Source organism: Vanellus vanellus (assembly GCF_965231255.1).
Source record: "Vanellus vanellus genome assembly, chromosome: Z".
In the NCBI taxonomy this organism is placed as follows: Eukaryota; Metazoa; Chordata; class Aves; order Charadriiformes; family Charadriidae; genus Vanellus; species Vanellus vanellus.
In genome coordinates this window covers 49,334,497-49,348,583 of record NC_138908.1, presented here as the reverse complement: position 1 = coordinate 49,348,583, position 14,087 = coordinate 49,334,497, and the positions used below count along the sequence as shown (strand labels likewise).

General features: G+C 38.6%; 1 protein-coding gene across 1 annotated transcript in view; it reads left to right on the top strand.

Moving 5' to 3' along the window:
- Nucleotides 1–8,104, top strand: part of TRPM6 (transient receptor potential cation channel subfamily M member 6) — a gene marked incomplete at its 3' end in the record, with an annotated part of 101,790 nt that extends 93,686 nt beyond the window's left edge. The window contains exons 37-39 of the mRNA XM_082497109.1: nt 1,616–1,667; nt 6,943–7,049; nt 7,986–8,104. Of these exons, the coding sequence (XP_082353235.1) occupies nt 1,616–1,667; nt 6,943–7,049; nt 7,986–8,104 (278 nt within the window). The remainder of the gene's footprint in view (nt 1–1,615; nt 1,668–6,942; nt 7,050–7,985) is intronic.
- Nucleotides 8,105–14,087: the final 5,983 nt, after the last annotated feature.

Sequence of the window (14,087 nt, the reverse complement as noted above, 5' to 3'; positions counted from 1 at the left end):
TATTAAGATATATAAATAATACAGAGATTCAAGCATACCTGTATATATATGCACTCTTAATGTATGTGTATATCTGTCAGAAGAGTACGAACTGCTATCTGTATTTTTTTATTTTTCGTATTAATAATTCTGTAAGCAGTTTACATAAGCTGCAAGCCTGAATGCTATTCACAAAGTCTGGTGACTCCTTCAAAGAGCATGTGATCTCTTTACTGTACATGTGTAAGTGGGAACATGGCATATTTTAAAGAGATAAAACAGTTGACAATGTTCAGAAGATGAACAGCACCCATCAAACAGTATAAACAGTATTGTTTGTCATTTCTGTCAAGGGAAATGTGTATGGGTAGACAGAGACTTAACATATTTACATTTTACAGCATCCAGAAGCTGTGAATTACAAAAAGACATGCTTATTATGCAAAATAAACCTATAATTCCATCCTTGCCTTCATTTGGTTTTAGCTGCACATGAAAAAAGTACAGAAAGAGTAAGTGTGTCTTCACCATAGCCTACTAGAATTTGTCTGAAGTTTGCTTGGGTTTATTATACAGCTCTCAACAGTTCCAGACCAACTGTGTTGGCTCAAACATGGGGAATTTAAACATCTATGTAAATCTCATCAAGACTGGAGCTTCAGTTTCCATCTCAAATAAACTGAAATCTGCTCTAGTTTTGGCCTCGCATTTATCTTGTAGTTCTCTAATCTGGCATTTAGGAAAAGTGCAAGAGCTGCTCCCCTTGGAGGTCTAATAGGATTAATCTCTATCAGCATTTACTAGGGCCATCTCCACATACGTGTACACCACATTTTGTCTATTTTACATCAACTGAAATGAACTTCATTGAAGAGTATTGCAATTTGGGGGTATTTCAATCACAATATGCTATTTCTATAGTCTTTACAGGTGCTTGTTACAGAATATAAATGTACCATTAGTGGCCTATCACAATAAAAATAATTGCATGTCATGTGATCATAGACTATTTTCATTAGTGTAAAATCACAATGATTTCCTGAGACATAAGAAAAGAGGGTTTTGGTAAAATGGTAGTATGTCATCAGTTGGGGGAAAACTGCAACATAGGTATCAGCATTCAAGTATCAATGACATTATTTATTTAATACATTTCTGTGGCCGCCCAGAAGAAAAAAGGGATAACAGACCCAACCATTTGCAGATCTCAAAGTTGTGTCATGTTGTGTTTGTTACCTTGAAGAGAACTTGTATCTGAGAGTAGGTCTATTGATATCAGTAAGATCCACATCTGATTAATGCCTTTACTCTAACTTAAATAGCAGTCTTACGGTTGGTCACATTTTGCTTAGTTGAGCTTCAGCATAATATTTAGTGCATTTGCGTAAGCCTTCCATCTATATATAAATAAACCAACCTCAAAGCAGGTGTAGTCAGGACTGTAGTAAAAACTCTATATGTTTGCCAGTACTTAACAGATTTTTATACTCATAGCATTTTCTTTTTAACTCATGACCACTTTAACTGTGACACTATGATCTACAAAGAAAATGGATAATTACGCTTTTTTTTAAGTGCCAGATTACAAAATTATGACTACCTTTCTTTGTAACACATGCTGTTGATTTTCTTGTAGGTGTTGGGGAAAATCTTACAGATCCATCTGTGATTAAACCTGAAGACAAAAAGTAGGTTTCTTTCTGATGAAATTATCATTCACTTCAGACATTCTGCCAACAGCATGTATATTTAGGGTGACTTTATGTTTTGTGTGAGAGTTTTAGTTATTTTTTGCATGGTATTTGTGTTAAATTAAGGTATTATGGCACTGGAGAGACTACATCCTCTGCTGTGCTTTGGAGGACTGTGAACTTGGGGGAGCTGTAAGTGTCCCAGCTCCCAACATGTGGTGAGCGTTGTGCGAAAGGTGGGCAGAGTCTGTGTTGCTGTGCTGGGAGCACAGGAGCTTTCCAGGGCTATGCAGGGAGAGCAGGAATGGGAGATGGAAGACCCAGTAAGTCTCTTCACAAATTTGCACTGAAGGAAGTCATCAGTAACTTGAGTGTGGCAGTCCAGTTTCCCCTGCCCGGTGGGGCACTGTGTTATGGAGTATATGGGGCCACAATGGCTTAAGAGGATGAGCAGAGGGCCGCTGGATCTCTGATCTTTCCGATAGGTCCTAGTGGTGCTTTTAAGCATACGTCACTGAGCTGTGATATGGAGATGGTAAATCATGTGTGGAGGGTTAAAAAAACTAGAGAGGCTGCACACAAGTAGCAGTCTGCCTTCATGCATCAAATTTCAGAATCAGAACCATGGCCATTCTCCCACCCTGTCACCTTGCTCCTCGCTAGTATTTGCTGTAACAAGAGGAGAAGCAGTGGTGTTGATGGTTGCTGTCCTGTAGGGTCACCTTCCGTGAGGAGTCTTCCTAAAGCCACACATCTCTCCAGCTGTGCTCTGGCATCCCTGCCCCTTCACTGTCTTGTGCTCATCTTGGGTCCCTCTTGCTCAGCTCACATCATTGGATTGAAGGGGTGTCTTGTGTTTGGAAGGAGGGAAGGTATAAATACGAATAGTCGGATTTAAAACAAAAGGCAGTTAACTATAGAAATGTCAGATGATTTGCCTAGAACTCAGAACAAGTTTATTTTGGGAGCAGGTTCTTGGTTCTGGGACCATTATTAATATTTCATTAATAAGATTAGTAATAAATGACTGTATTAATGTTGTATGAATGTTTAATTATGAGTGTACATGTATTGGCCGTATAATATTTATTTTGGAAGCAACATAAAAAATATGCTGAACAACTCACAGTGACAAAGTCTTTGCCCTAAGTAGGTCATAGGACCCTGACAAAAGCACAAGGATAGCTGAGAATAGAGAAGCAGAGATCAATCATGTAGTTGTTCACTAGATTTTAGCAAACATTTTTAAGGTGTTGCTACAGATGCATAATAGTCTGGTTTGCTACCGTTTGGACTTTTTTTATGTCAGTGGTAGCGTAAACTGCAATAGTTATTACTGAAGCCTGTGACTAGTCATTGACCACAGTACTTCACGTGGCAACTCAGCTTATCCTCTTTAAAACAGGAATAATATTATCTGCATTATCTTGGAGCTTATGTTTTTTAATGTCCTTCTGGATTATTTTTGTCATTAAATCATTTTGTCATGGTTACTAAAATTTGATCACACAGATCTTATTTTCAGAACTTTTTGTTGTTTTGTTTTTTATCGTCTGGAAAACAGTCAAGTCCTAGTTAAAGAGCAAGTGTTGATTAATTAATCAAAACCAGCTTGATTTTCTTATATTCAGGGAAAACTTCAGAACAGCAAGTTGTGAAACTTTATTGTTTTGATTCAGGGATCTAAAGGAATGAGGCAGTGAAACTGTGGATGGATTCTGTAAGCAGCTAGTAGATACTCAATTCTAAGAAATGCTTTCTAAAATAGTGATTAACATTAGCAATGTAAAAGCACTATCTTTGCTCTAACCTTCATTTGCTCACAAGAGGAACTTTTCTGGCAGTAGCAAGATCTGTTCTAAGTTTTCATTTCTAGGTAAGATATTTAATCAAAACCAGTCTGCTGCCTCAAAAGTTGCTTTGAGCTCACGTTCTCTTAGAAGCCTGGGAGAAAATAGATGGCATCTGACTGATGGGGCTGATTCAAATTTTAGCACTACTTATAGTTAAATTATTTATGTTTTGCTTCTTTAATTCCATTGATTTAGTGGTTCATGTCATTATCTTGTAATGAGTTTTTTCTTTCATGCATCCTGCCTTCTGTGTTGAAATGGACTTTGTAATGGCAAAGTGTGACCTCTGGCTCTGTGATAGTGCATTGTGTCTTGATTTTATATCAGTACTGAGACAAAAATAAAAGATCTGTTTGCAAAGTATGCCTGATACTGTGACATCTTTGACAGATTCTGACCTGAAGTAAATCAGTGTTAGTTCATGGATATTTAACATCAATTCAAGATCTGGCCATGTGCACTCCATAGGATGCATGGAATGAGAAAATGATGTGGGTATAATGTTCACGAAAATATTTCCTTTAATTACCTCATAAGCAGTACTCTGGATGCTCTTTTTAGTGTGTACTACTTGCCAAATTCACAACAAAGTCCATGTGGGTAAAGCTTTCACAGACACTAGGAACAGAGTGTCTGTAGAGCAGATTCGGAGTTGAGGAAAATAGTGGGCTGAGTTTCAAACTGGGAAGAACTGATGCATTAGGCCTGTTGAGAGAGGTGAGAAAAAGGGTGCTGGCAGTCAAAAATCTCATTACAAACATGTGAAAAGGAGGAATCTCTTAGTCTCCCTTTTGAAAGCTCTTAAGTAGATAGTGATGGGCTGAAGGGTTTAGTAACTAGTGGAGACCATGTTCTCTGAAGCTACGCATTAGCATGTGTTTTGAAGAACAAATCTATTGAATATTTACCAAGCTGTGCACTTCCAGCCAAACAATTTGCAGTTGAATTGCTGCCAGTAGACACAACAGCTGCATGAACTGAACCTGTACTGTAGAAACATGCACCACTGAAACAGGTGGACTGGAAGCTAAATCCAGAAAAAAAATACTGAATAAATGACTTGGGCACCTCCCTGGAAAGGTGCTACTTGCCATGAACCCCTCCCCACAGTCTTTTACTGTCTATCAGTAAAGCCCTGTAATTGTCTTACTGTCTGCTTTGAGCATTTGTAGCTCTGGACTATAAGGAGCACTCTTTGCATCAGCACAGTCTGCGTTACCTGCCGGCCGGTCAGGACCAGTCTGGTACAATCCGGTAGGCATTTATGGAGCATAACTATTAGGTAAGGTTCTGCAAAAAAGGAGGAACACGTTTTGGTTTTTTAAGCCCATTAGCTCACATTAATGCACCTACTTGGGAAATAGGAAAGCTGGGCTCCGTATTTTTCTCTCCTTGGAGACAAAATCAGACCTTGAATAGCCAAGAGAGTGACGTTGTTTATAGAAATTTTGTAGGGTTAGAAGGGACCCAAATTGTTCAGCTGGTTCTTCTTCTGCAGCAGGTCATTCCTGGCTTTACAGGTCTTGTACAGACAAGTCAAGCTCTTCCAAGGATGATCTTAAAAACTTCCCAGAGCAGCTGTTTTCAATAGTTTGCTGTCATTACTGTCTGAAAGATGTTTCCCAATTTCTTTCTTGAAACATTTCTTTCTGGTCCTGTCTACTGTCGACATAGAGTAAAAAATTTCAACAAGCTCAAAGTTAGCCACCATCTTCTCCTTCAATTACTTTTCTTTCTTTTTAGGCTGCCTCCTAATCTTTTCATCTGTGTCATGATTTTAAGACTGCTGGTCATTCTTGTTATTTTCCCAATTTATCCCCATATTTCTTGAAATAGTTTTCCAAATTTAAATGCAGTATTCCCCTTGAACCATTGCCAGTTCTGAGTAGAGAGAAAGGATTACTTCACATATGTTGCAGACAGTATCCCTGTTTATCTCACAACACCGTGAGAAAATTACCAGTCTGTCTTGAGCTATTTGCTGCACTTTGCACGGAATAACAGTTAGATCAGAGGCAGTATCAGAGTTCTTCTGTAGCCTTGGAGTTAGTGAAGTCTTTTCAATTTCCTGTGCCTGCCCAAACAAATACTTAAGTCTGTTTTATTCTTACTGGCATTTTATAGATTATACCACTGGTTAGAAATGGCTATAACTATGACATCATAAAAAATGACATCATGTCATTTAAAGTGTATATACGGCACGTAAGTAATATTTCACTTCTTGCCTCGTTTGTTGTACTAATTTGCAGTAAAGGCTGATTAGATGAGTCATTCAGATGATCCAGGAGACAGGTAGTCTTTAGTGTCTGACAGAAATTAGAGAGATACTAAGCTTTCTGTAGTAGTTTTGGCTAATTGTTGCTTTTCTCCTGTGTGAAAGGGGAGAGTGTCATATTTGAAAACTGCTTTCTTTAGAGATAATGTATTTTGTTAGTGTGGATTACAGATAGATTTGAGAGTTAAAATCTTTTTCTATAGCTTCTCAGAGCTGTAATTGATTTCAGATTTTAAAATGTGTTGTTTCCACTCTGCATATCATTAAAATAAAATACTAGCATTCATAAAGTTTCTTTGGAAGTGCTTCTTGTGTGCTGTGTTCCGTGATGTCTAGAATGTCAATTAAATTCTTGAGAATAGTGGTGGAGCAATATTAAAATTAATGAACACTGATCTTTCAGACTACATTAAGAATCTGTTATAATTATGTGGTACTTCTAATACATGTGTGGATGTAGCTTGCTTCTGTTTGTAATTGTGTCAGCTTCATTCAGAATATGCAATACACTTCCACAAACGGATCCCCTAGTAATGTTGCTGAATTGGCCTGAGTGCAGACACATGGAAATGAGCATAGGAAGAAGCCAATAAATTTTAAAGCCTTGCTTGTCAGCAGTGTACTGTGGTTTTTTTTCTGTGCTGCATATTGATGTGACTAGGGCTCTGCTTGCTTTTGGCTTTCTGTTCTTAAGTAAGGTAAAAGTAAGTCCTCACTAGCTTGGGTTTGTTCCCGGGTGCCTATCATCAAAACCAGAACCAAACCATTTGCTTGATGAGAATGAGCAGTGGCTGTGTCAGAGTCACTCAGATTCTGGTGTATGTCGTCTCAGTGTCACTCTGCCCAAATTTTGTTTGAGCATTTCAGTAGGAACTGCTGGGTCTGTCTTGTCACCCTTTAGAGCATCTCTGAAATGCAGCAGGAAGGAGAGGTAGTGTGGCATATATGTAGGGTAATACTTTACCAGCATTGGAAGTTTTATTGTCCCAGGGCTAAGAAACTGATGACGTATACTAAGCTTTGATTTTCTTTATACAAAGGGCTAACACCTCTGATTTAAAAAATGGAAAACTTCATAGTCTTCCTCCCCTACAATTGCTTTATTTTAAGTTCATTGATTATTTAATAATATTGCTTGTAGATCTGGAAAGATGGTATTTGGACCAGCAAACCTAGGAGAAGGTGCAATAAGAAACTTCATCACAAAGCATCGTTGTAACTCTTGCTGCAGGAGGCTGAAACTTCCAGGTATGCAAAGTAAAGATTAATTTTTGATCTGTGTATGACATTTTAAATGCAAGGAAGTAAAAGCCTAAGTGTGCTATAAAGACAAGAACCAAAATTCTGTTGAGCTGAAAGATCATAGCAGGCATGCTCTCCCTGTGCAAAGGTGGAGGGGAGAATATTGCTCTTTTACCTTGCTCTTTTTCCCAGCAACCGTGTAAAGTTTGGAGCCTGTCAACCTGGTGTTAGTACTCAGCACGAAAGCTTCTACCCATTGTTTGTTTTCCTTTGCTTTGCAAAATGGTAGCTCATTTTTCCAGGGTCATCACTACAGATAACATCAGCAATAATTTTTAGAATGAGAAAGAGTAATGATCTAAAAATTGACAACGCATTAGCTGGGGAAGAACTCACTGGAGATTTCGTGGCTGTGGAATAGGGCCCTATACACTGCAGGACTTACTTCTGCTTAGTTGGATTGCCTGTTGATCGTGTTAGATTTGATATAAAGTCCTATTGTTTGATGTGGTGCAGATTTAAAAGACTCAAAGCCAACATAGATTGCTATTCTGGATGAATTTCCACCCACCTATTTATTTTCTATCAGAAAGCTCCTTCCTTTCAGTGCCTACGTGGAGTAATAATTGCTGTTTGATTCTGAAACAGAAACTGCAGTGTTATTGTTTTTGATTATTTGTGTCTGTGGAAGCTAGAGATAATAGAGGGGAAAATAAGCTGATTGAGTACAGTCAGGGAGGGTTCGTTCGTATCAGCTCACACCATTTTGGGTCCCCCCAGGGCTCTCATCCCCCTGGCTCTGATTTGCCCTGATGCAGATTTTCTTCCTTCTGGAAACAGCTAGCAGACTGCCACCAGTCACTGGGTTGGACACTGCCTAGGGTGCATGTGCTTTTCAAACATTTACTTGGCTGCATCATTGAATTTATTTTCTTGCCATAGATTTGAGAAGTGACTACACACTGGAAGGGGTTGGGCCAGCCTTTGAAATAGAAATGGAGACAAGCACCAGAGGAGCTGATGATGCAGACGAGCCTTTGGAGTATGACACGCGGCTGTGAAGCGGCGGCTGTGAGCAGAGCCCGTGTGTTTGAGTGCTCAAAAACCTGCCCCTTATCACTGCCATGGGCCAGTCCAACACAGCAAAACAGAGGTGGCTGAGTGCAGCATCTGTCTCCCCTCGACAGACCCTATAGGCAAGGAATAAAAAAAAGTGATCTTTATTTACTCCCCGTCTGTGCTCTTGGGCTGATCTTTCTTGTACAGTTCAGTGACTTGCCAGGAGCAGGTCACCCCTTAGCTGGATGAACTGTCTCATCAGTGCCTTTTTTTTTTTTTTAAATGTGGATTATGGTTTCAAACCATGCTTTCTGAGGAAAAGGACTGTGACAAGCATATTTCCAACGGGAGTGATTTGATGTTTCTCTCTCTGCTCTTTAGTAAATAACTGAATGTATACACACATGCAAATAATTCATTTTCAGAGGCAGAGCTCACTCAGCCCCATGCTCGCTTTTCCCTGGGCATAGGAGGCTCTCCAGGAAATTCTCGTTATTGTTGATTTTGATGCAGAGACAAGCCATGAATGTATGAGTGAAGAATTAGTGGTTTGAACAATAGTCACTGATATAGCAGGTAGATGTGGGAGCTTCACCTTGAATTCTTTTCACAAACCAAGAACGAGTTGAACAATGAAGGGTTAGATTATTGGACCCACATTTTGAGTTGATGAAACTGATAAAACTATGATCTTTAATACAAACATAAAGAATAACCTCAAATGTGATTCAACTTTTAACCAGGACCTGCCTTTCTTTATCTTTTAGTTTCAGAATGTTTTAAATTTGTAATTGGCAACAAAGATGTTAGAAGTTACAAAGAATAATGTGTTCCGTTTGCTACTTAACTTCTTGTTGTCAATGTCAGGCTGCATGTAGGAATTTTGTCTGACAGTGGTGCAATAACATGTATGCTTTTGCAGCATCTGCATCTGTTTCTGTTGATGTCATCTGATTTCAGTAGAAGTTAACAAAACGCAAAAATCAATCAGGTGCAATCTGATTTTTCTAGAATAAAGATTGAAATGCAGTGCTCAGCAGAAATATATCTAAACCGCTAATATTGTATTACAGATCACATCCATCATTTAAGCAACTTTGTACTTTTGTATCGAGTAGAAATACTTAATGTTGAAATCTAAGTCAACAGAAAACTTTATACTTGAATAAGAAACATAATCATATTTCCACCACAGCTGATAGTAAATTTTAATGCACGAAGGGGATATTTGTTACAATCTATCATTCATTTGGTATGTTTAGAAAATGTCTATACACACATAGGAATTAGAAGTTATACGTTCCCAGTTTTTATATTGTTTATGATATTGGTGATGGCATTGAAGTAATCACCTATGCTATGTTCAGCTGAGATGCCTTCTGTTCCTGCGAGCATTCATGACAGTTTCTTCTTGTTTTTTATCTTTTTAAAAATAGTTTTATATGATCATTTTTGTGGAAAATCCCCACCTTTCTCCCTGTTAGATTATACTATTTATTTTGCAAAAAATGTGCTTCCCTTTGGCTTTTTTGGAAGCAATTCAATGTATCAGAAGGCTTAGCTTGTCTGTGAAAGAGATAGTTTAATTGCATCTCTACAGAATGAGGGTGGATTTTGATCCCTTTGCTGGCAATGTAGTAGTTCCGCTTCCAGTGATTATCATCTTAAAATTTGGCTTTAGGGAGATATGTGCTTACATGCATACATACATACCTTAAAGACAGAACTTGCTCTAAAGGGTATCTAACTGTTAGTATGCCTTTAAATTCAGTTAAGTTAAATGACACATAAGTATGTCTTTAAAGCCAATGACAATTTAAGTCTTGCCCTGATAGTGTTGTTTTCATCAAGCATTGCCATAAATTCTGAACACGTACATATTAGACACAAAAAAATAAACTCCACATCAGGCTGGGCCTGAGTACCTTTTGTTTCTTTTTAACTTTTGAAGACATGCACGTCATACTTCAGATGATCTTTTCTTGACAACCCTCCTGTTGCCTTCAAGAGTGAGTGGCTTCTGTGTTCATAGCAATACTTGTGAGAATTCGTGCAGTATATAGCTCAGTGTAGATTGATCTTACGCCTTCTTGTTATATACCCAACAAGGTACATACTACCTTCACCTCAAATTGGGGGACCTTGCAAGATACTAATGTGTGTTAAAATATAGTTGATGTAAATGTGTGTGGTATTTAATTTTGCTCAGTGTGAAGTATTAATGTGATGAAACAAGAAAAGGAGGCACTTGAAATTGTTCCATTATATACTTATACCTTAGCACTAATTTTTCCATGCATGGAGATGCTAAGTTGAAAAATTCCAGTGATTTTGTTGGTTAATTAATTTTGCCTCACCTTTCTTTTTGCACTTTTTTTGGGAGGGCTGTTTCACATTTGACTAAACTGTAAATTTGGGTATTGGGGTAAGGACCTTTCCTGCTCAGCTTTGTCACAGTTCAGTAATAAATTATAATGAAAGTAATTTGAAAAGGTTATTTTTATTTCTTTTGAGTCCTTGGTGTCTTCCGTACTACAAATGCTATACATTCTTTTAATTGTCTTTTGATGTCTAAATACTGACCTCAGATTGAAACCCATGCCCACTAAAAACTATGGTGTGTGTGGAATAAAAGATGTGCAGGACAGGGTTCTTTCTCTAGCTGCTTGACACCCAGTGTGGAAGAGGAAATCTTGTGTGTCAGAAGGGGTTTTCTGATTATTATTTTCAATGTTTGCTTAAAAGCACATTCAGGAATTTCTTTTATACTTCTGGTAGGTTCAGGAAAAAAAAAAAAAATCCTGCTTCTTTGCTTAAATAGTCAGGCAGTAAAGTTCTGAAAAAAAGAAAGAAACCAAAGTATTTATAAACTCACATTTTAATATGATCTTAAAAGAAGCTTGCTTAGGAATTCAGCTGTGATTACCTTATTCTCAGGAAGGCTTTTTTTCATTTCTTTTATTCATAGTTGTGGTGTATTTGGTTGGGGTTATTCATTTATTGTTAGTGCAATAGAGACAGAAGGGATATTACATCTATGTTTTCTAGAAATGGATTTGTATTTGTTGTGGTTTTGTCAATCTATTTCATGCTGTTTCAAAAGAATAAAAACACGTTTTCAAACTGCTTCTGTTCTTGATGGGTGTAGAATGAAAGAATATATTTCCAAGCACTAAGGGAAACAGGTGAAAGTAACACACAGAAAATAGTGCAGTTTTTTTATTTTTAATCTCACGGTAATAAACAGGTGTTAATTCTATATTTACCATGTGATTTCCAGCTTATCTTTTGTTTCAATGGTGTAGTATCATTAGTTCCTATTCTTGTAGTCAATATGCTCACAGCGAGAATATTTCTACACCTGTCCCATACGTAAAAAATCATTTTTACAGCAGAAAAGTAGATACTTTATATTATTGTTATTTATTAGATCATAATTTATTAGATGTTCAATAAACTTTGGATTTTTTTTGAGTTGAGATGCATGCTTGATTCTTAGAAAACTTGGTAGTTAGTAAACCAAATCACTGTTGCAGATTTAAGAAAAATAAATATCATCAGTCTTATTTTTTACTCTAATTCTAGATCTGTGATGTAAAAAGCCCATACAGCCACTAGTGCAAAAAAGGAGCTGATAGCAATGAATGGCGTTCCATTGACTTCATTGTCAAATGTGTTATTTTATATCAGATACGTTTTATATCTGTTCTCCATTCTTAGGATGTTGATGCCAGTGACTTTTTACTTGGAAAAGTGATCCCAGAAATAAAGAAAAGCGTCTCTGGAATGACTCAGGCCTTCTGTGGTGGGTTGACCTAGCTGGACATGAGGTGCCCACCAAAGGCCCTCTGTCACTCCCCTCCTCAGCTGCACAGGGGAGACAAAATACAACGAAATCCTCACAGGTCGAGATAAGGACAGGGGAATCACTCACCAATTACTGTCATGTGCAAAACAGGTTGGACTTGGGGAAATTAGTTTAATTTGTTACCACTCAAATCAAAGTAGGGTAATAAGAAATAAAACGAAATCTTAAAACACCTTCCCCCCACTCCTCCCTTCTTCCCAGGCTCAACTTTACTCCCAATTTTCTCTATCTCCTCCCCTCCACTGGTGCAGAGGAACGGGGAATGGGGGTTGTGTTCAGTTCAAATGTTTTCTCTGCCAACCTTTCCTCCTCAGGGAGAGGACTCCTCACACTCTTCCCCTGCTCCATTGTGGGCTCCTTTCCACCTGCTACAGTTCTTCATGAACTGCTCCAGTGGGGGTCCTTTCCACATGGTGCAGTCCTTCAGGAACAGACTGCTCCAGTGGTAGCCTGTCTTGGAGCCGGCTGGCGCTGTCTCTGTCAGACACAGAGAAAGCTTCTGGCATCTTCTCACAGAAGCCACCCTTATAGCCTCCCTGCTACCAAAATCTTGCCATGCAAACTCAATACACCTTCACATCAACTGTGATCACACCATAATTAGTGCTTTCCTTGTTGCTAGACCTTTTGCAAGATCTGTAACTGCTTTTCAGCTTTTCTTTACTGTATTTGTTATATCTCAAATTATCCTGGAAGGCAGTCTGATTGCCTAATTCATGGTAACTATTGCTGGGGAAGAAAAATTTTGAACTAAAACCAAACAAAACCCATTTTCCTCTTTGCTATTGAAGACTGTATAAATGACTTCAATTCTCTGCTCATTTGTCTGCCTGGCATTAGTTCTGTTTGCAGGGACAAGGCAAATAAACTAGTGTTTTAAAATAACCTGGGTCCATTTAGTTCAGTTGTGATAAAGTACTGAAGATTAAAGAATAAAAATCAGGCAAAAGTCTTGCAGAAAAGCAGTGACTTTGTTGCCTAAAGGAAGCCTGGCTGTGTTCTTGGTATCAGGGATTTAGGTTAATGACTAAAACCTTCCATTTCTCGGGTTGTCATTGAACAAATATGATTTAGGTTCTGACACTGTGCAGGCAGTCTAACGTCCCCATGGATGGCAGAATGGAGGAGGAGATCAAAGATGAGGAGAAGGAAAGAGAAGATGAGGAGTAGGGGAAGTTGAGGCTCAGAGAGCAATGTCTGACTTCCGAGCCTGTCTCCTGCTGTTTTTCCTGACTGAACTCTCATCCCGCAGAGATACTGCCAATGCCACTGTGCTTGTGTGGTCTGTAGGGTGAGCCAGCCTCTACTAAAACATAGAGCATTTGTGTGCACCATGCATCCCAGGTGGCCTGATTTCAACAGGAAAGTGTCTCACCTGATGATGGAAAAAGAGATGCTTCTCCTCAGTTGACCCATGCTATGAAATTTGAAGTATTACCTGACCTCTGAAAATGTCTGAGTAGCAAACTATCATGTTGCATGAACTAGGACAAACTACTCCATTAAATCGACACTGAGCTTTAACCTTGCAATACACTGAAGAGTGGAATTCAGTCGGACTGTGAGATCCTACCCAGGGAATGAGAAGAATATTCAATTTCAGATAACCTCTGCAGAGCAGCTTGGATTAGTAGCTAGTCTTGTGTAACCATCTTCCACAATACAGAGAATGGATTTCATCTGAGATGACCAGTAAGCAGAGTATAAACACTGAGATTAAACTCAAGCTATATAAATTGCCTCAAATCAAACCAGGAGCTGACCTCACCTGAACCTGTAGCAAAGTGTAAGTGTTGGATCTGACTGAGTTTAACTGACTGTTGGGCAAAATGAAAGTAGAAGATGACCACAGATTATCCCAACCTGCACCCACCTAGGGAAGGAGATTTGAACTCCTGTGGCAACCCCCTCAAATTAGGCCTGTAGCTAAGATTACATAGCCGTAACACACAGAAGAAGAGCTGACTGTGACCACTCTCAATCCCTGAGAAGCACAAAAGGGCTGGGATTGACCTGTGAGGAACCTTATCAGAATATAGAGGCAGAATATGGCCACAGAATAGTAGGGAAGAGGTCTAAGATGGATCTCAGGTATCTTCTATGCATCAAATTAAGGG